Genomic DNA, 22,001 nt, shown 5'->3' on the forward strand with positions numbered 1-22,001 from the left:
GAGGGGGGTGTGAGGTGGGGGGGTGGGGAGAGCCGCGGGCCCGAACTTTCTGCTCCCTTTGAGGAAGTTTTTGCCCCCTTTTGGAAACTTTGTGCCCCTCGCTGAGAGGTTTTGCCCCTGTCGGAAAGTTTGTGCCCCCCCTCGGGAAGTTTCTGACCCTTTGGTTGAGGCCGGGACCCTCCTCACAGGGCCGCTGGGGGGTGTGGGGGGGTTGGAGGAGCAGCCCCACTAACCCCACAAACCCACGCTTCGTGCTGTGCACGGAGCTGCCTCAGTACTAATAAAAGGTTTGCTTTTTCTACCCCTTTTTTAAGCTGAGGAACTCTGCTCTTAGATTGTCAAAGGCCAGAGCAAGTGAAAGAGGAACGGGATAACTGCCCGTGTCCCGGGCGTGCTGGTGAAGCTGCGCCTTCTCGCTCGGGCTCTCTGGTCCGCCTCGGCCTCGCCAGCCTTCCCCCGGCATTGACAGCTGCTTGACAACAGATGGGCCGCAGAATTGATTCAGAGGGGCAATTTTTGTTTTCTGTGGGTTGTAAACTTAATAGAGGAAATATGGTCTTGCGGTTAAAGCACAAGACTGGGGATCAAGTGATCTGCGTTCTCTTCCAGTAGTGTAGTTTTTGATGTGACTTAAAGCAAGTTAAATGAAGGTATTTCTTAGGAAAATGAAGAACTGATTTCCCAAAGGTTCAGTAACAGGCCTTGAAGCTTGTGGTGGAATCTATGGGTTTACATGATTTATTCAGTGAGTGACGTGGACTCCCTGCTTTAATGCAGCCTCTGAGGAATAACTGTCAAAAGTTTGCATTAGCCTGTGAGTTTTGTCTTGTCATGGGAAATTAGATTGTCAGTGTGTGATGGCTTTAGATGAAATCTCTTGCTGGTTTTCATTCCTTCGTTAATTTCAGGTAATTTATCTGTCATGTGTGGGTTTAAAATCCTGACGACTGAAGCAGGTGTTGTGCAGTGCACGTCCCGATTATGGGAGTTCTGCGTGGATTATCTTCCCGATATTCTGATTCCTGATATTCTGAGAGAATCCCAGTGAAGAGAAGGGAAAAAAAATGGTACATACATTTCTCAGTCACGTGCCCGTGCTCTTCAAAAGCTGTAATGCTTTACGAAATTGGCAGCTGGTGGTAGTGGAAGTTAATAGAAGAAGCAAATAACTTAATTGAAGATGTTTCATAATTAGTATGTTGTAACTTCTGAGTGCTATGTCTGTGTAGGGTGTTGCTGAATTTAATGTCTTAATTCCTGCTGTTTGATAGTGGTTTAGTCTAACATCTGATATAAAATTTTGTTCATTTGGCCTTGAAATTGACAGTAAGTGTTTAATGGTACTTATTTTGGAAAAGAAAACCACAGCAAACCTTGTGCTTGCTGGGGTACCTGCCATTGTTAAACCTTTCTTTCCTTTTCAAAAGTGGAGAAAATACACTTGAGGGAGGAATTTTCTTTTTTTCCTAAAGAAAACTTTCCTAGTGGAAGCCCAGGAAGATGGGCAGTTGGGGTAAGGATGAGAAATAAAAGAAGAGGATGAGAGGCTTCCCTTGCATTTCTCCTCTTGATGACGGAAGATCACAGCAAAAGGGTGTGCAGCGTACAGCTGTAGTGGGTGCTTTTCCTTTGAGGTTTAGAGCTTTAACCTGCGGTGGAACCTGAAGGAACGGTAGCTGTGGACCCTGTACTTGGTTCTTGTTACGAAGTCAGATTCTTCATCTCACAGCTTGAGCAGGTGATCTCCTTTGCAGAGTTTTCAGGATGACAGAATGGTATCTGAGTTGGAAGAAATTCCATCTCTTAAGATAGAGTGCTAATGCTCTGTTAAATGTTGTATTTCTGTATTTGGTCAAACGGCCTTTGCAAATTATGTTGTGATTTTTAGTCTTCCAGAGGACGCTTTTAATTTCAGGAAGATGTTCTATTATATTCTCTTTATGGTTCTCTAAAGAAAACTCTAAAAACTCCTTTGTTGCCCTTAGCTAAATTATATACCTGCAGACATACTGCTGGGGGAATTCTTTGCAAGTCCGTATTCCTTACTTTGCTGCCAGTTAAATGCTCCTTGTTGTTTAAAATGCAGGTTTCTTCTAATGTCTGTGATAGCTTTGTTAAAATTATTTTAAACGTGCTAATATTCCTTAAAAGATCCCTAGATCATTTTTTATAGCAACAGGTTTAGTCCGTTCAAGTAAAGAGAGCAGTTCGTGCTCAGAACTAAAAGGTACTTGTGTTAGCTGAGAACACTTCAGATGTTTCGTGGCTAACATTGATAAACAACTCATTAAAAGCAAGTTGAACAGTAATTCAAGACTTCCGCAGTTATCATTAGTCTCGGTGCGAGTTCCTGCACTGCTCTCTGGAAGCCTTCTCAGCGGTGCTCCTGTGACCACGTCGAAAAGTTTGGCCGGCGCTTCAGCCCGCTTGACCAGGGTGGGTTGGCAAGGTGCGGGACGCCGCCTGCCAAGTCCGTATCCCTCCTGACCTACCACCAAGGTTGCGCCCGCCAGGACTGTCATCCTTGACAGAGGATCTTTGTCAGAACGCTGCTACCGATCCACCAACTATGAGGTAGTGTCTCTGAATTCTGGGTCAGCGCATGTCACAAACTGACAAATTTAGAATACTTCGCCATTCATTCATTCTGTGCAAGGGGGAAAAAAGGCTTGCTGAATTACTATTGTCAGTGTTCCCTCCAAATCCTGTAGGCATTGTAAACTTGTCACAGTCTTAATGCAATTCAGTTGGAGTGGAAGCGAATACACACACGTATACATCTTTATTTTTTCTTCCCCTCTTTTAATGCTTTATGAAAGTCTGCAGTCCCTGCTTTCAAGTTACATTTTTTGTTGCCAATTCACGTTTTTAGTGGCAGTATTTAGGATTTTATTCTTTAATGAAGGCTTTGGGTGTGAGCAGCTACATTTTTGGAAGGCTTTGTCAGGTTTTTTAATTTCTTAATGTATTTTAGGGCTTGTGGAAAGTATAAGCATGTCTTCTTTTTTCCTTTTTTTTTTCAGGTGGAGTATTGAATCCATTTTAAATACCCATTTGCTTGGCTATGTCCACCAACCTGCCAGTGGAAGAATAAGCTTTTGCCTTCATGTTTAGTGAAATTTAGTGATGTCCTTGTATGTGTTTTTAATCAAGAAACGGCTGCTAACTTGTAGTTATCTGCTGTGGTTAGAGTAGATCCTGAATAACCTTAAAAATATGAGGCAGTTTTAGGGCTGACTTTCAGAAGTGCTGACTACAGTTGATGATGGCATTTTTCAGCATAATGCTTCTGTTGGAAAATGCCAGTTAGGTGAAATAAGAGTGTGAGAAAATGCACAGTTCTGGTAAAATACTTAAAAGAGAGATTTGGGTTCTAAGGTGGAATTTGCAGGTTTTGAGACTTCTACAAAGCTGAATAATTAGAGTACTTGTGGAAACCAGGGCCATGTGAGCACAGGATTTTTGTATTCTAAGTGGATGCCTTAAGAAATAGATACATCTTTCAGGCCTGGGAAGGTTTTGTTTTTTCCCCTCTGTCTCTTTTCCACGGTATCACACTTCAACTTGAGTTGTACCATGATGCAAAACACGTTCAAAACTTTCTGTTCTTTGGTCACACTACTTCCTGAGGTTTTCTTGGCATCAGTTGCCATTTTGAAATGCAGTGGAGTTCTAGTGAACTCTTTCTGGCTGTACCTCGTTGGAGATACAGTTCTTTATCACTTGTATTATTTTCTTGCAGTGAATTTTGAGAAGACTAAGAAAAAAGAGGCAAACAGGCATCACCTTTGTGCTCTGAGCTGTACGGCTTTTATGGTACCAGTTCTTCCATGTCCCATTCATTACTTGCATCTTGTGCTTGGCCTCACAGTTTTTGTTGTTTCTATACCAGTGCTAGTTAAATACTTCTCAGCTGACAGAGTTATATGCTTCAGGTTTTTTTAAAGCTGTGTTAGATGATGTACAGATGTGGAAATGAAAAGAAGTAGTATTGTGTGAGAAAGCCATGTCTGAAGTTGTTAATACAGTTTTTGTTGGGAGAGCAGTCACAGTTAATAAAATTTTTGAAGATACCAGACAATTCTTTTCTGTTCTTGTTTACATGTATTATTAATTAAAAAATATTGCCTTACAAGGCATGTTTGAAGCAAAGAAATCTAGAGCTAGTATAAAAGCAGTTATGTTTCACTCAATTAGATGTCTTTTTATATATGCAAGCCCAGTTCTGATGGAAATACCCCAAGTTCCGTGTTGGTATCCTTCCTAAAATCTCATTTCATCTTTTCCTTACCCCTGAGGGGAGGGGGGAGAAAAGTTAACCAAATGATGGGTGATACTTTTCATTTTTCATGATAGCTTTTCTGCACAGGATAATTGAAGAAAAGTCTTTTCTGTTCCAGAGCTGTGGCGATGGCAGGGAATGCGTAGGCCCTTGAAGTTTGTTGCCCAGGTGTGACCTTAGGATTCATTTTAACTGTGATGTGCATGGAAAAATTGTGGAACTCTAATGTGTCTTCTGTATTTGTCCGCAAGAAAAGACTAATGAATGCCATTGCATGGGACCATATGGTAGGCCACAGTGTGAGATGTAGGCTTTGGAAAATGATCGCAAAACCAAGCACAATCCTGCACAGCTCCTGTTTAAGACATTTATAAGGAGAAAAGGATCTTACTAAAACAAAGTGAAATTGATGCGAATCCAAGTGAATAGAAGTTGTAGTTTTAGATAGTTTTAAAAATATGTTGATAGCTGAGTATAGTGCAATAAACTTACTACACTGTAAGTGGGTTTGGGAGCTTTCTGTATGAACACACAAACTGTTTTAATGTGTCCGTGGAGGCAAAGTACTGAAGCGTTTCTAAGTTTGAAGGGGCAATGAGGTTAGGCACCAGAGCTGACTGCTAAACAGTTTTAACTGGCAAGTCTGAAGCAGTTCTAACGACCTACCAATTGTGTAGCTAGTTATAAGGGGTGGTTTGTTTATATTGTGAAACTGAGTCTCAAAGCAGCTTCTAATCAGGAGCACTTCTGATTGGATCGGGTGCTGCAGGAAGCTTCATTTGCAAACTAGTAAATGAAGCAGCAAAGAATAGCATTTGTACAGTTGAAATGCAAGCTTAGTGTTGACAGTAGGAAAGGATGAGGGTCACGTAGTTAGGTATTTTATGCTTTTTATTCCTAGGGGGTGATGGGCTACTTGGTGAATGGGATTTAAAGTTCAGATCTTACAGGTAGGAAATTTGTAGTTTGGAATAAGTAGCAGTAGACTAAGAAAATCTCAGAAGAGGAACCAAAACGTAGTTCTGCTGCTTCATGTTTGTGATGGTAGATGAACGATAGTCTATTTTTCCCCTCTTCACAAATGAAAAGTCATTTGTGCGTTGTGATGTTACCCAAATTTGTTTGTATTTAGATGGCATGATGAGGTATTAAGAAGGGGTTCAAGCAATGGACTTGTTCACACGACTAGTTTCCTTCTATTTGCTGTACTCATCAGTAAGAACTCTATAAGTTCAAATAACGTCTGCCCTAAAGTCTTAATTTTGGAGCAGCAATTACTTCCTTCTATGTTCGCCCATTCAAAGCCCCCTCATGTCACCTCATGGAATGCATTGCTTTTAGTCTATAAAGACTGTAAATGTTTGTTGTTGTTTGTTTTTCAGTGTAGTGTTTTTCAGCCAAGGTTCACTTGTAGCTTGGTTGAAAAGTTATTTAATAAAAGGTGATGTGTAATAGACCCTCTGCCTCTCGAGGAAATTTAAGAAATCTGCCTGTGAAAGTTGTTTGCCTGTTGCTTCTAGAGGTACAGCAGTATGAGCAATTTTTGCAACACTACGAATGAAAATGTGACTCTTTAAAGCATATTTTTCTGCCTTCATCTGAGGGTGATGCACTGTTGTGCTGCAATCTTGGCTCCTAATGTGCATGTGTGAGCCCTTGGAAGAAACTGGTTGTAAGTATAGATGATCTGGTGAAGCAGTTCATAGCAGATGCCATGATTAGTTAGAAACCTTTCAGTAATTAGGTGTTGGAATTACATCAAATGCAAGTAAATGTTCTAAATGTATTAACTCATTCAGAAGTTTTAAAATCCTAGAAGAGCTGTAGTTTCCACATGAAAATGTTTTGTTCCTGTACATGAATTCCTGAACCTACTGCTTTGTGACCTTAAATGGCTTCGAAGAAGGAAATACTTTTAGTCTACAAATAATTTATGAAGCTTCTTAATACTAGTTTGTTTTCATAATAAAAAGCTGTAAACCTTCAGTATTTTTTGTTCCAGAATGAGCTACCAGAGGGCCTACAATGAGGTACAGTCAGTGTCTCTTACACTTCTGGAAGCCTGTTGGTACAGGAGTGTGTTGCAGGGTTTCTTTTTTTGCCCTCGCTGCTCTTGAACAGGTAAAAACGCTGTTGAGCAAAAGAGTCTAGAAAGCTACATGGGTGAATAGAACAGTTTTACTATAAATGATATTAATGTTTTGAACTTCAGCAGTCTCATTTTTCAGTGGTCATAGTACAAGTGTGTTATGTGGAAACTTTTTTCTGAAGATGAAACAGATCAAATTGTTAGGATGCTTCAGGAATACTCGTTTTACTAGGCTTTGCTGTTGTTGATAGGAATTCAGACTTATGTAAAGTTTTGAGAGCTAATTATGTTACTTCAGAAATACTTTTTCTGAAATCATTGTTTATGAGACAGTCATTTATCAAAATTCTCTTGACTTGCCCTACAAATACCAGTTATTGTAATGGATTGCTTTAGTAGAACTGTTCCAGCTTTCCTTGCTTTGAGTTGCTTGTTTATTCTAAGAGAATAGTTGTGGGTAAATGATGTTGAAATGATAGACAACCAGTAAAATTTTGTTCCTTGTTGTTCCATGTTACTGTTGTGTTTGAAATACTAAAAGAAAAAAAAATACACAATTGTAGAGTAAAATCATTCATCAGTAAACCTGATTGCATAGTATAGATGGGGCAGCTGTCATGGAATAGACCAGTGGCAGGAGACAAGCATTTCTTGAAATCTATTTTGAGCTTAACTATAGGAATTTTTAGTGTATGTTCTGCCTTGATGATGCTTAAGATTCTTTGAAAGCATAGCTGAGAAACAGAAATAGAAGTTTTTAATTGTCTTCTTGCTGGTCTTAAGATTGTAGGTGGGTTCATTTCCTTTTTTAGGGGTGTGAGCAGCTGCTGAAATCTTCCAACTATTGAATGTACCCAGGGCTTGGAAGTAAGTTAATTGTCACCATAAACAGCTTTTACTTTTTAGAACTCTAAACTTTTATCCTCAGTAAAAGAATAAATTCAGTCTGTGTTCTTGGCCAAGTTTCTCCCTTTATGTATTTCCTGTTACTTTGAAGGGTGCAGAGGTTCTCATGTGTAATTGTTCTAGGGAATGAAATTTCTACTGAAGATGCTGCCACGTCCTTATATTTCTTCAGAAAGTTGGTGGTATGTTATTGCTTTTTTTCTTTCCTTTTTGCAATACCTTCTCCTAAGGACTGCTGAGACAGTTAGAGGCATCTGTCTTTTAAATTTCGTTTTGTTTTTGTTCATTTTTCTGTCCCCATTTTTTTCGTAGTATTGAAGAAAAGCTGAAGAATCAAAGTACCACCAGTGGAGTTAAGCTACTGGCTGAAATAAGTGGATTATTTTTCCTGCGAAAATAATTTATAAGATTTTAAACTTTTCATCATAGCCAAGTGTCCCTGGGTCTGTTCCCTGCTTTCCTCACCTTGTCCCTCCCCAGTAGAAGACCTAGAACAATTATACGTGGGGCAGTACAAATGCTTTGTCGGGGGGTGCTTGCTGTACCTTTGGCTGGTGATGCTTACTGCTTGCTTTGGTGTAGGCTTCAGCACTTGTCTTGCGGTTGCCAAAAGGCAGTAAGTTGCTAGGGTTATTGAAAGGCATTTTTTTGGTCCTTAATTTTGCTAAAGGAAAGTACCCATCTGTGTCTTCAAGCATGTTTTTAAATATGTCTAAACGTGTAGGAAAGCCTTATCAGATAACGTTTAATTAATCAAAGATGGGAGGAGAAAAGATCCGCTTGATTAAATATAGGAATCTAAGGGAACCAGCGTAGAGGTTCTTAATTCTTCTTCTTTCCCCCTTCTTCTCTTAAGTGCAGATTTGGTGTCCTGAGGTATGTTAGGTGTTTAATTCACCATGGTTTATCAAAAGTTGAGAGACAGTGTTGTTTGGCAGTCTCTGTAGCAAGAAAGGAAACATCTTTTGTTATTGACATCCTTTCTCTTAGCTCTGCTCTTGCTTTTTGCCAGCTGCTCATTGTCTATACTTGCTTATTTAGTATTCACCAGAGATTTTACAAGTTCTTATCAGTTCTTTGCCACGGCACATCATTTCCTCTTGTCATCCTTACTCCTTAATTTGGGAGGGGGGGCGGTGTTGTAAGGATTTGCATGAGAGCTGGTGAGTGGTAGAAAACCCCGCCATTCATGAGCGCTGCGTGAGTTGCGCAGCATTGTTCTGCTCCTTCTCCCCTTTCTGGGGCACACAGTAGTAAAGGTTGTGTTTCTAGGACTTAACTGCCATGCCTTCCCCCCTCCTCTTTTCTGGGGAACGGAAAAGATTTCTTTATTTTTTGCCAACAGCTAAAAATATCCAGTGCTTCAAATATTCTTCTTAGAAGATAGAAGGAAGTGCAACATAAAAATAGCCATGGCTGCAAAGATTGCCCACCTTTCTGAATGGCTCATAAGGGATTGGCTTGGGGATGTCTTAATACTCTTTGAAAAACATGGAACACCTGATCAGAGCTCAAGAACTAGTAGATACATTAGTATTTTCTCCTTTTGATAAATAAAGATCCGTTTGAGAAGCTGATTATTTCTCTGGAGTAATGGGTGTGGAACTGCTCCTTCCACCGTGCCTCTTCCTTGTTTCTTGGTAGCGAGTCTGTCTTCTCGTGAAGCACCGTGACAGGGATGTAACACAAGTTTTAAAGCATGTTTCCCAAATTGTTTTTAGGAAGAAGCTCATGGATTTAAGGAATGGTTGGACAATATTGTTGACAGAAACCATGCTGCCTCTTTGGTCCTCTAACTGTCCCTCTTCCCACTAATCAGAAATGTAGCAGCTGGGGGCTTTGATCACATTTTACTTTATTCAGCTTTAGGCAGAGATTCTGATAGTTTAGGGGGTTTGTTCTGAAACAAAATCAGATGCAATGGCTAGGGTTGAAATAGGAGTTGTTTTAATATCTGCTTTTTTGTTTTGCCTTATTCTTTACTAATTGCCTGTTTACTCATCTTCTTAATAGTGCTAAATTGGAAGAATTGATCGTTATTTCTGATGCGAAGACTTCATCACTGGCATCTATGTTCGTTTGTCAGCGTCCAAGCACAGCTCATCAGTGGCTGTAACTGCTTTTGATATACACTGATATTTGTTTGAAAACAAGAGGAAAAACATCCAAAAAAGCCCAACAACAAAAAAAAAACAGACAAAACCCAACGAACCTTTTGAAGACTTGTGTCAAATGACGTCAATGGCCAGTTTGTTCTCCTTTACTAGCCCAGCTGTAAAGCGTCTGTTGGGCTGGAAACAAGGAGATGAAGAAGAAAAATGGGCAGAAAAAGCTGTTGATGCTTTGGTAAAAAAGCTGAAAAAGAAAAAGGGTGCTATGGAAGAACTGGAGAAAGCCTTGAGCAGTCCAGGACAGCCCAGCAAGTGTGTTACTATCCCCCGTTCTCTAGATGGACGACTTCAAGTTTCTCACAGAAAAGGCCTTCCCCATGTAATTTACTGTCGTGTTTGGCGTTGGCCTGATCTCCAAAGCCATCATGAGCTGAAGCCATTGGATATTTGTGAATTTCCTTTTGGATCTAAACAGAAGGAAGTCTGCATCAATCCATACCACTATAAGAGGGTGGAGAGCCCAGGTATGTTTGAGCATGGCTATTTGAAAGCTGGATAAAATCTCCAGGAGCCACATGTGTTCTTCACTTCAGTACTATACAATGAACTAAATTTGGTGTAAGAGGGAGTTTGGAAGAGTAATGTTCAAAAGTGTAATTTTCTTGCGGGGTTATGGTGAGGTGTGTTGTCCATTCTGTACTGTTTTTCTTGGTGGCAAATCATACTTTTCCCCCAGCCTGCTACCTGAAAAGTTAGTGGTGAAGTCCTTATTTACCATAAAGTAGGAAGGCAATAATCAAAAGACCTTGTTTTCTTTGAGACGCTTGTTTACAAACCTCAGTCCTTGCATGGAGGTTGGTAGCATTCTTTCAGGGGTTTAATATTTCATCAGTGAGTGACATGAACCGAGGGGATTAAAACAATTCTGGGATTTGGTGTTCCCCACGTTGACTCCCACCAGTAGGCAGCAAAGCTGAACAGAACTAGGAATGATCATTTAGATCAAGGTAGGTACCACGTTTGTGTCAGGTTGCAAGTCTGCTGTTAAGACACATTGCCTTGGGAGAAGGTGAGGAGGGAGGACTGTGGTTATGAGTGGGAGAGAAGAATTAGGTTGCTCTGGAAGGTGTGGTGAAAATGCCTTCCGTTGTTCCACGAAATGGTTGCATCTCTGCTGCAACTGATTGTTGTGCTCAAGGGCTCTACTGTAGCCCTTGAATTCCAGACTTCAGCACTCTTGAATTTAAAAGTTCAAACTCCAGTTTAGCAATAGTTGTATACTGTATTACAGATTCTTCGTGTTCAGTGAAAAGGTCTAAATGTAGCTATATAGTTTGACTGTAGTAATGTTGTCTGGATTTCTGTCTGTACTGCTTTGATCGTGCAGATACAGTGGGTTTTGCACTTCCGAATCAGTACTTCGTTACCCACTGCATGCGAACTGCTTTTAATGAAAAAATAGCTTCCAGTTGCATGAAATATAAGTGTACTTCTGCTCTGTTTTTTTGCAAGGGTAAAGTTTTAGTCCATGATAAAGTGTAATTTAAAAATAAAGGAGAGAGGATGGGGAGGTGTCATGACAGATGAGTCCTCTTCTCTCCACACATCCCGGTATTGAAATCTTCATGGCGAGCACGTGGTTTATAACCTTTTCTTTCTATTTCAGTTTTTAATCGAAGTTTCTCTGGGTTTTGTTTGTTTGCTTGTTTTTTTCAGTTCTACCTCCAGTGTTAGTGCCTAGACATAGTGAATTCAATCCACAGCACAGCCTACTAGTTCAGTTCAGGAACCTAAGCCACAACGAACCACATATGCCACATAATGCGACATTTCCAGATTCTTTCCAGCAACCCAACAGCACTCCATTTTCCATTTCGCCAAACAGTCCCTATCCACCTTCTCCAGCCAGCAGCACTTACCCAAGCTCCCCAGCTAGCTCTGGACCATCTAGTCCGTTTCAGCTACCAGGTAAGTACACGTAAGCATAAATGTGAACTTAATAAAAGTAATTGAAAGGTTTTATTGCAGTGCTAAGACCTGTTGTGACTTAACTCAGGAATTCGTGGTACTTACAATAAATTGCTTTGTTGCTTGCATGTTAAGGAGTTTTAATCTTGGATTTGTTGCTGATTAGAGTTAATTGTTTTATCTTTCCAAATATTCTTTGTCACAGATACCATAGTAGTGAGTTATTCTGCACAGCTTCAATGTAGAATAACCGACGCACGCTTTAGAAGAATGTCAAGCATTGAAAAGAAAGCTGATGCAACAGGCTTAGCAAAAAGTTTTTTTAACGTCTTTCTGTGAATGAGAACAGTTAAATATGGTATTTAACTGGAAAAAAATGGAGTAAATTCTCAGTGGGACAAGCTTAACTGATTTGGGTGAAAATGGGGGGGGAAGCCTGACTGAAGGGGGCAAAGGGAAGAAGCCATGTTGAATCTGACTGGTTATTAGTGTGATTTAGAAAGACGTGAAGGTAATGAATTAAAGAATTCATTTTTCCAGGAGCTCAGTGGCCTTATCTCGTTTCTTTCTGACTGCCCATTGCTGCAAAAAGAGTATCCAGTGAGCACGATATCCCTCTTGAGTGGGGACTGACTGAGATCAGTAGGATGGATGATATCCAGAGGGTGATATCTAGAGGGAATTTCAGAAATAGGGGATAATAGTGTGTTAGTAGACTAACTGCTGCTGAATGGAGGGAGCGATGCAGAGATGCACACTTGTGCAATGAACTCAGCCTACACAAGCAATGAAAAAGTAACTGTCTGGTGTAGGCCTTCATTAGGTTATAGCAAATAACATTAGTATTTCTACCTCTTCCTTGTTTCTTTTTGAACAGAGTGGAGCAGTGGGCACGAACGCTAGTGTTTGTGTTACAAAAAGTGGGAGCTGTAGTCATTTTGCCCAGCTGCAGAAGTGCAGTTATTAAAAAAAAAAAAAAAAAAGGCACATATCTTATTTTTTTTCTTGTCTAACCTTGTCTCTTCTAAACTAAGAATACAGCTGTTGAAGTTTGCTGTAAAGACAGCTGGCTGTATTGTCTTCATGTTACTTCGAAAACTGGGCCAAAAGTTTTAATATCTCCTGTTAAAGAATATTTTAATGTGTTTATGACTGTAAAGTGAATAAATAAATAAATAATTGAAATGGTTGAGGTTTATTCAGTCTTTTTTTTTTCTTGTTTGTAGCTGATACTCCACCTCCTGCATATATGCCCCCTGATGATCAGATGGGGCAGGATAACTCTCAGTCTATGGACACAAGCAATACAATGATCCCTCAGATCATGCCAAATATATCTACCAGAGGTAAGTTGTATAGTATGGGGCAAAAGTAATGTTGTTTGGCTTCTTAGTACTCACAACCGAGTTGAATGCATAACTTCAAATGATGCAATAAATCTGTGTTGATAAGTGGAAGTAGTCCAAGAAAAACTGGAGTTGTAACAGTAAGAACTAAGAAGCAAAACTTGCCATGCTCATTTGCCTCTCTTGCTTTTAATGCCTCAGATCTGTAGTATGGCTTATGATGAACTGAACTTTTTCTTTCTCAGAATTAGGGTTTTTCCTGCTACTTTTGCTTGCTGTCAGAATTGTATATGCACAAAGGCTCTGAAAATTGCCAAAATAGCAATAATTAAAAAAAAAATAAAAGTGGAGAGAAGAATAATGTTTCACCTGGTATCAATCATTTGTATTTTTTGTGTAGTTTTTTTTCTTGATATCAGACTAAAAATAGGAAAGTGATTAAAATCAACAGACTAGCTGAAATGCATGAAAATATGTTAAAATAATTAAGACTTTAATCAGGACTGTTCTTGCCCATCAAAATGTTGGCTAAGCTATTGATTGTTGATATTCTGGAAGACTTGCTTTACAGTGTTAGATTTAATATTTTGACATTTATGTAAACTGTTATTTCCATTTTGCTTATTTTCAGATGTTCAGCCTGTTGCCTATGAAGAACCCAAACACTGGTGTTCGATCGTGTATTACGAATTAAATAATCGTGTTGGAGAGGCTTTTCATGCATCTTCTACAAGTGTCTTAGTAGATGGGTTTACAGATCCCTCCAATAATAAAAACAGGTTCTGCTTAGGTTTGCTCTCAAATGTTAATCGCAACTCAACAATTGAGAACACTAGACGACATATTGGGAAAGGTAAAGCTTTGTCGTGTTATGCATGATTGGGAAGCTAAATTCTTGGTTTCTACTTCTTCTGTTCTTGTTTGTGAGTAGTCATTGTTGCAGAACAGAGAAGCTGAGGTATTCTGTGGTTTATTATCGACTTCTCCAGTATCTGAAGACAAGTTACTTAGGCATGGTTTGATTTTAATTGGTTTAGAAATGGCATACGTTTTTCTTTATTACTAATTTAAAAGTTTAACTCTTTCTTACCAAACTATAGTGTCATAGGGGCTTTTTGTTATGGTTAATGATATTCTGTACGTAGAAATTTTTATTTCAGCACCAAGAAACACACTGCAGCACTTCTGAAGTTTTATATCTGCTTCGTAAATCAAATTCTTCATACCAGTTTACAGTATATCAAAGATACACTTTTTATTTTTGTTGTTCATGCAGGGTATTACACTGCTGTCTACAGTATGTTCAAATATCTTGCATAAGTTGGCAGCAGGACTTTGAAGTGCTAATGTAAAACTGCAAGGGCTCATTTGTCTGAGTGAATCCATGGGTGTGTATGTGTGTGGGAGGGATTCCTGGAGACAGCAGGTTTTGCAAGATCTTCTAGTTTTCCCGTAATGTTTGGCTGATAGCATGTATAGATGCGCAGTGTTCATCCTTGATGGAATGTGCTTGGATTATCTTAAAATGTAGTGCTCCCTTCCTGAGCATGCCCTTTTTTGTAATTAACTGGTGAAGTCCTGAGAAGAGAACCTGATTTCTATTGCACCAATCCAGAGGCCTTTTTAGCACCTAAAATTGTTTGGTGTGGTTGGGCTTCAGATTTCCAGATGCAAGTCACTATCGCTGATAGTGTATCTTCAAGGTCTGTCCTGTCCCTTATGAGGCTTTTCATTAGAAACTGCTATAAACATGGCAACACTTTTCAGTTGTTTTGGAAACTGCTAGACGTATATTGATATTTTTTAGAAATTTATCTCTGCAATTCTGTTGTCTAAAAAGGGTTAATAATATAAATGGAGAACAACTCATTTTGTTGAGGTGGATGGGAGTAGGGGAAAATGATTGTCAGATTTTTTTGCTTTGACCACTTTTGATGGTACTGGCAGAGAAATGTTAAATTTAAAATGGATCCAAGATCACATAGAGTAGTAGTGACTGCGAGTAAATCTGGAGCTTTAAAATGCTGTGCGTCTAGTACTAGTTATTAAGCTAAAACTTTGCTCTATGGTAGCAATCCTGAGAAAAATTCAGATTGGTTTGGGATAAAAGATAATGTGTGGCTTTTGTGTGGAAGGTCTTGGGTTTTTTGCCTCCCCAAAACTACCCAATTCTATTTGCTGAACTTTTTCTGTAGACATACTGTATTGCAAGTATAAATGATTTCTAATTGTGCATTGGATTATTTTTGAAGTATCAGTGTTCTTCTCAGACTGTTACATTATACAGCTCCCTTCTTTTTATATCCCTCAGTAGGCCTTTACTGAAAATAATTCAGCTAGCAAGTGGTGGTGGTCTCCGTGCCATAAATAGGATTGTGTAGTGAAGATGTATTCTTGCTCACCCAGATTTTCTGCCAGCTGTTTATAGTTGATCAAGCCAAGGGTTCCTCTGTGTAAACCTCATTCTGCCTTAGTTCCTAGTGGATCTAGCAATGTTCACAACGTAGTTGCTGTCTAAAAGATCAGCTTGCATCTGTTGGCTTGCCACAGCCTCACCTGGTAAACGATGGGATAGTCAGCAGTTGATTCTCAGAGCCTTTCAAGCAAGACTTAACCAGACTGAACTAAAACACAACTGGATGGCAGTGGCGGGTGGGGGAAAGGGAGAAGATCTGGCAGAAAAGTGGCAGTGGGAATCCATGGTCAGGCACTGAAAGGATTAATGGCTTTTATGTTTAAATTTTGAGTCAGGTGTAGTGTTCTAGTAGGAGCTTCAGAATATAAAGAGAGGGAATTATTTATGTGCGTAGCTGAAACCAGGTAGTTGTAATAAATCTAGGGTCTACCTTGATTTGTAAAGATTTGTAATACCTGATGTTATTTAAGTTGTACAGATAATGGGAATCACATCTCCCTTTGCTTGAAAAAATAGGCTGAAAATCTGAGCAGACTAGGGATATACTTTCTCATTCATGTCTATCACTACCCCTGCACCGAAGACTCTTTTATTTCCTTTGGAATTCCCATGGGCGGAAGCCAACAGTTTTTTAAAAATGCAGTTTTAAAATCTGCATAAGTTCTCTAGGAAACTAGCTTGAAATAGCTGTTGACATGGGAAGTAGTTTTTTTATTCTGTTCTGTAGTTGACGAGAGAAGGACATCTAGTGGTTGATGTATAATGAAGCCTGTTGTATTTTGAAATGAAAATGTGTTCTACTGTGGGCATAAGACGGTTGGGACAAAACGGCTTTTTCAAAAAGCTTGTTAAACAGAAAATTTACATAGTTGTCTCTGATTTCAAGGGGGTTAAGTACTGTATTTTTTGGAAAAAAAAAAAAAGAAACATTTTTCTCAACTTTTTTTCAAGGTGTTCATCTCTACTATGTTGGTGGGGAAGTCTATGCTGAGTGTTTAAGCGATAGCAGCATATTTGTACAGAGCAGGAACTGCAACTACCACCATGGCTTTCATCCAACAACTGTATGCAAGATTCCTAGTGGATGCAGTCTGAAAATTTTTAACAATCAGGAGTTTGCTCAGCTTTTAGCTCAGTCTGTCAACCACGGATTTGAAGCAGTGTATGAACTCACCAAAATGTGCACCATTCGAATGAGTTTTGTGAAGGTAAAGAAATTATTTGGGGGGCATTTAAACTTACTGTGGATTTGGGTACTCAGCAGTAGTTTACAGTAGCACCGTAGCGATGTAGCAAAGCAGTTCTGAACCTGATTTGATTCCTTTTTTTTATTTTGATTTATTTTTATATTTTATTTTTTTATTTTGATTTTAAATATGTTGAAAATTCTGAATTAGGAGAGAGAAATGAAGGAAATTAGGATATCGGTGCATGAAAAGTTAAGCACAGCTTGCCTGTTGAATATTGGCTGTGTATTTAGTTACTTAAGTATTCTGGACAGGGTTTTAATCATTGTAGTTACTCTAAAGTTATTAAGAGATTTGAGCTTGTGCTCAAAATCTGAGCAAAATGAACTACAAGAGCATTACAGGAATGTGAGTAGAGAGGAGCGTAAGTGATTGAATAAAAAAATGTGCAACTCCTTCAAATAGTTTAACACTTTAAATAATACAGTTATATAATTACGTATTTGGTAATACAGAAATTAAATAATTTAAATTCATGAAATCAAACTGTCCTGTTATTCTCACAGTCGTGTTTCCTCAGAATTGATTGTCTCTCCAGTTTTTGTCACATTTTGTCCAAAAAGAAAGCTCGATACGATGTATTCAAGGTTAAAATGAAATGCAGTAGGAAATCTTTGTACCACTTATAAATCGACTTGTTAAAACCAATGGAATTCTGCGGATCTTGTCTCAAGGATCTTTTTGTACCTGTTGCACTTGCTATTTGGCCTGAGTTAGTAAACATGGTAGGGCTCCTGCTTCCTTCAAGCTAACCAGATATATCATTATATATGTTATACGTTGTCCTACTCTTTAGGTATAAGTCATAGTGGTGCCTACAGACCCAAATGATCTCCAGCTAGTTAAATACTGCATAAGCACAGGATGAGACACGTTTCTCAAAATCTTACAATTGTTTGTTTTGCCAATGGTGATAAACAATGTTCAGTTTGAGAGTGTGGAGGACAGGGAGCAGGAGGGAGAAACAGAAAAGAGAAGCAGCTATAGCGAGGAGTCCCTCTGGAGCTCACGTAATGACTCCAGGTCTTGATTAAGGCTTCTGAGCACAGCCTCCCTACCACTCCTTCCAAACCTGAGTTTTTTTCTTATCTAAAGATGATAAAATTTGTTGTTAGATTCTGAGTTACCTTCAGATAAATATCTTAGATTACTTTCTAGCGCTTGTTAGTACAGTTATTTCAAAATGTGATTATATTCTCAACTTGATTGATAACATTTTGTTCATTTTTATAGGGCTGGGGAGCCGAATATCATCGACAAGATGTCACGAGCACCCCATGCTGGATAGAAATTCATCTTCATGGGCCCCTCCAGTGGCTGGATAAAGTACTTACACAAATGGGTTCTCCTCTTAATCCCATCTCATCTGTTTCATAGTGCTGAAATTCTATCTTCAGCATTATTTTTAGTGAACTTGCTCCAACTCTAGAGAAACTTCCAGTATGGATACTGTGAGCTGTATGGAGAATGGATCTTACGGTTTAACTTTTTTTTTTTTTTTTTAAATCCCTTTGTGACCAATTCCATTGTGTATAGCTGATCAGTTTTACATTTCAATTTGTTCTTGTGATGCTTAAGTGACAGTTGAGCCCTAAGGGAAAAAAGTCTATTGAAAAATTCAGAACACTTTTCCCCTACTTGGAGTAGAACTTAAACAGGCATATGTCTTAACTGGAAATTTTTTTTCTCTTTGTCCTGTAGGGACAAGAATTATGAAGACTGACTTCAGAAAAATAAATACATATCATAGTTTGGGATTTTTTTTAAACGTTTATAAAACTGTTTGAACATGTGCAGCTCCAGCTTGCAAGCTGTATTTTTAGTGTAGTTGCTTAACAAATTAAGGTTGACATCTGTCATAAGCAAAATTAGACTATTATGGCTAATTTGCCTCAGATTGAACAATGATTTTTTTAAGTGTACACATGAAATATACTTTTTACAAATATTGGAGTGGTGTAAAAACACTTGTCTATTGGAAAATGCTGTCATAAACACACTGTATATTAATGCAGAGTAGCAGTTCTTAGCCTTTTCCCACTTCAGTTTTGTAATATTGCTTTTAACCACCATTTTAAATAGTAATTGATACAAGATAAACATCTTGCACGTTTCTGGAGTAGTAATTCTTGTTTTGCTTTGATTTACACTCATGCCGTTTGGATGTGGTTGCCAAGGCCTATTTCTTTTTAGGTACCTTTCTCTATTTTAACATAAACACTACAATTTGTAAATGGCAGTGCTTACTACTTTTTTGAAGGAATAAGTTTTTTGTTTTCTTTTCGGTGTTCTAGCTGTTTATTTTACCTGTCTGGAATTGATCTGTGTTAAGCTTTTTAATCTCTCGGTAGACATTATGCAGTATTAGTGATTACACTATTTAATTCACTTTCAGTATGAGTTTGAGTCTCTTTGAAGACTGTGAGTGGCTTAGCAAATCAGTAACTGAATGCAGAAGCTTTTACTTCCAGATCATGTAATTTAATACAGACCTGTTGGTAATGACCAAAAGTAATCACTTCTTTGTAGCCTACATGAAAAGTGGTCTTGAGCCTGACCTTAAAGGCAGGTGTTCAGTCAGAAGACTCAAAACTGTAATTGGCAGCTTTATGGAATTCAAGGACTGCATTAATATGATGATGAAATTTCTGTCATGTAAGGAATCCTGTTGCCTGTACTGTTGTATTACTCAATTTAAACACTGTGCTAAACACTAAAAGAAATCAGTTAAGTAACATATGCATAGTTTTCCCCTTTAAAATAATTTAAAAAAAAATGAGGTTGAAAGAAACATTCTAAGAGAATTAGAAGTTAATTATGTACAAAATGCCTTTGCATGCAGAACTCCTCATTTTCTTTTTTACTCTTTCCCTAACTCATCTTCAGGAAAGAGTTCAGTATTTGGGGGAGAGACTGAAAAGTTTAAAAATGCAAATACTCACTAAAAGATGCGCTGCAGTTAACTACTGCAATCCTGAGACATCGATTGCTTACACAAGTTCTTTTGTCTTCTATTGAATGTCAGTTTCTGCTCAGATGTGGAAATCATGCATCATATGGTACCTAAGTAACAGATCATCTTAAAGGAATAAAGTTGTTTACGTGTTATTAAAATGTTTCTTATGAAATGCCTTAAAGGAATAAAGATAAACTGTAACACTTCTGCAGAACCCTAATGTTCTCTTGTACAGGAATTTCTATATTACTTGGTGTTTTTGCTCTTTTTTTTTTTTAAGCAGTTTCTCCAGTGCGTTTAAAAGCAAACAAGTGCATCCTCAGGAGAAGGGGAAAAAAATCAAACAATATTTGCCACTCATCTTTGGGGCCTTCTCTTTCATTCTTCGGGATTGCAGCCCGCAGATGGTTCTGCTGATTGAATAAGATGCGAAGTCAGTTGGCCACAGGATCAGACTTGCATTTTCCACTCCCCAGACCTGGCTTTTGTCAAGTTGCCGAATATGTATATCTGACACTACAGATTTTTTTTTTCTGGATTAGCTTTTATAATAAATGTCATGGCACGTTGGATTAAGGAAAGATCTCAGTTGTAGGTACAAGATCTTGCTTTATCCAAAATGTTTTTCACCTGGCTTCATCTCTGTTCACTTCTTTGGATGTGGCCAACTAAATGAGTCAAGAATGGGTGCTGAAGTGGGAGTTTGTGAGTCAGAGCTGCTGCTTAGTGCTAGTGTTGTGGTTAGATTGGCTACCCATGCAATGAACCATAATTTCTGCAATACTCTCTAGTTAACCCACTTCTGATGCTGTCATTAAGTGCTAAAGTACTCTGACGTTTCTGTGCTTGTGTACATATTCGTGATCTGTAATATATGCAGTGCTGGGGATATCCTTGTGGCTGCTGATTTTGCCAGGGCAGGCTTGCAAGGGCAGACCAACAAAGATTTGCCTGTGTTCTGCTTCTCTGTTCCTTTTAAGTAGGACTTTTTTGAGAGCTTCTGTTAGCAAATTGTGCGCTACTGGTTCATGGCGGTCCTAATCCTGCTTAGTTTATGCTGCTGATACAAAATTCAGGTATCAGTGCATGGATGGGTTGGATGAGAACTGTGTGACACTAATTATGTTTCAAGTGTAGTGATAGCAGAGTTTCTGCTTCTCTTGCAGCGTACTTGTGTATAAGTCACTCATCCTAGATGGAGGGATGGAGAAATTGAATGAGCCAGTAGTGTGGTAGTGGAAGATGGGGCCTTTCCAGTATAACCCAGCTTAGACTGAACGTTACTCTTCAGTCAAAACTGTTTTGGCTTTTGTAAGTGTAAGTATTTTCTCCTTTTGGGTCATGTTTCTACTTTACAACCAACCACAGCATTAACTAACAGCTTTGGCAATACCAGTAAAGAGCCTGAAACAGGCATATGCTGAAGTTTTCAGGGTTTGCTTTTATAGTCACTAAGATAAGATAGTAGCTTGGATATTCCTTCTCTAAGAACTTCAGTCTTGCTGGCAGTCAATCCAGTGCCTTGTGTAAGTATTACATTCATTTAATTGCGTTAGGCATGAAGCAGTTATACACGAAGAGTTGACATTGGGTTATAAAATCTGTAGGACCAAAGGAAACCAAAATGAAACTTCTAGTGTGGCTGACCGATGAGAGACAAGCCTAACAAAACAGCCCTTTAGTCAAAACAGTGATGAAACAGCCTACACATCACGATTCAGTGTGGAACTGTTTAAAATATTGGAATTCTTCTGGATTTTGCCTGAAGCTATGACTTTTTTTTTCCCCCACAGTATTACAGTGTGAAAGTTGTCAGTTCTTGGACAGCTACTCTTGTAGTGGAAGTCTAGACAAACACTGAAATGTGTCAAGCTTTTTTCTTAGTTTAAAATATTTTTTTCCAGTGTATTGTTTTAGTTGCCCAAAGTGTTGCTAGTGATGGTCTTTAGAGAAACCAACAAAACATTTGCTAAATGTTTTGCATCAAAAGACAAAAATGTGACTAACTTCTTGTAGTTGTGAAGTTTCTGTTTAGGAAGGAAACCCATTCTGAATTGAAATCAGTAGACCAAACCATCAGATTACAACATAAATTTGCTTTATTGTGCTGCTCCATAAACCTGCTTCTGTGTTTGTTGCAAGCATAACCTTTATGCTTTTGTTTACATTGTAGGAAACACAGTTCTAGCAATGAGTTTTTCATTTAACTCTAAACATCTTTTTATTTTGTTAATTTTAAAATTACTAGGTTTTGCTATGTTATGTTTTAAAGATATTTTTTGCATACTGCTGCTCATATTTCAATAAACAAATGAAAAAAAACCTACAGATTTTTCTGATCTCCTTTATCTGTATCTCAGTATGTGCTGAAATACTTATTTACAAGGGTTGCCTTATATTGAGTTCTTGCAACTCACTGCTGATGCCTTACCATGTACGTGTTCCTCCTAATACAAATGTGATCGTGTAATTTAAAAAGTGTTTTCCTATAGCTTTTTGCTGCAGTTCCCTCAGAAGCGCTAAATTATTTTGTTCACGTATTTAAGAGCTCTTTTTTTTTTTTTTTTTTGTGGGGCTTGTAGAATACAGCCAGCCAAAAATTCTGGTTGCAGGAGTTATATTGACTTGCTGATATTTATAAAAATAGTTGCATTGGTAGTACAACAATGTGTATCCGTAA

At 38.5% G+C, this 22,001-nt stretch overlaps 1 protein-coding gene across 7 annotated transcripts in view; it reads left to right on the top strand.

Annotated features, from left to right (window-relative positions):
- SMAD5 (SMAD family member 5) overlaps positions 1 to 21,647 on the top strand; it is a 47,120-nt gene extending 25,473 nt beyond the window's left edge. For 2 of the 7 annotated variants that reach the window (XM_035560650.2, XM_035560649.2), the window contains 6 exons: positions 9,291 to 9,912; positions 11,105 to 11,356; positions 12,583 to 12,702; positions 13,334 to 13,555; positions 16,070 to 16,326; positions 17,599 to 21,647. In XM_035560650.2, the coding sequence (XP_035416543.1) occupies positions 9,510 to 9,912; positions 11,105 to 11,356; positions 12,583 to 12,702; positions 13,334 to 13,555; positions 16,070 to 16,326; positions 17,599 to 17,742 (1,398 nt within the window). In that variant the 5' untranslated portion in view covers positions 9,291 to 9,509 and the 3' untranslated portion in view covers positions 17,743 to 21,647. Of the gene's footprint in view, positions 1 to 120; positions 1,068 to 2,335; positions 2,575 to 3,742; positions 3,817 to 4,400; positions 4,451 to 7,218; positions 7,239 to 7,400; positions 7,460 to 9,290; positions 9,913 to 11,104; positions 11,357 to 12,582; positions 12,703 to 13,333; positions 13,556 to 16,069; positions 16,327 to 17,598 lie in introns of those variants that run through there. The other 5 variants (XM_035560645.2, XM_035560652.2, XM_050713593.1 and 2 more) reach the window with 5 other exon arrangements.
- Positions 21,648 to 22,001: the final 354 nt, after the last annotated feature.

Source organism: Cygnus atratus, chromosome 14 (genome assembly GCF_013377495.2).
Source record: "Cygnus atratus isolate AKBS03 ecotype Queensland, Australia chromosome 14, CAtr_DNAZoo_HiC_assembly, whole genome shotgun sequence".
Lineage (NCBI taxonomy): Eukaryota > Metazoa > Chordata > Aves > Anseriformes > Anatidae > Cygnus > Cygnus atratus.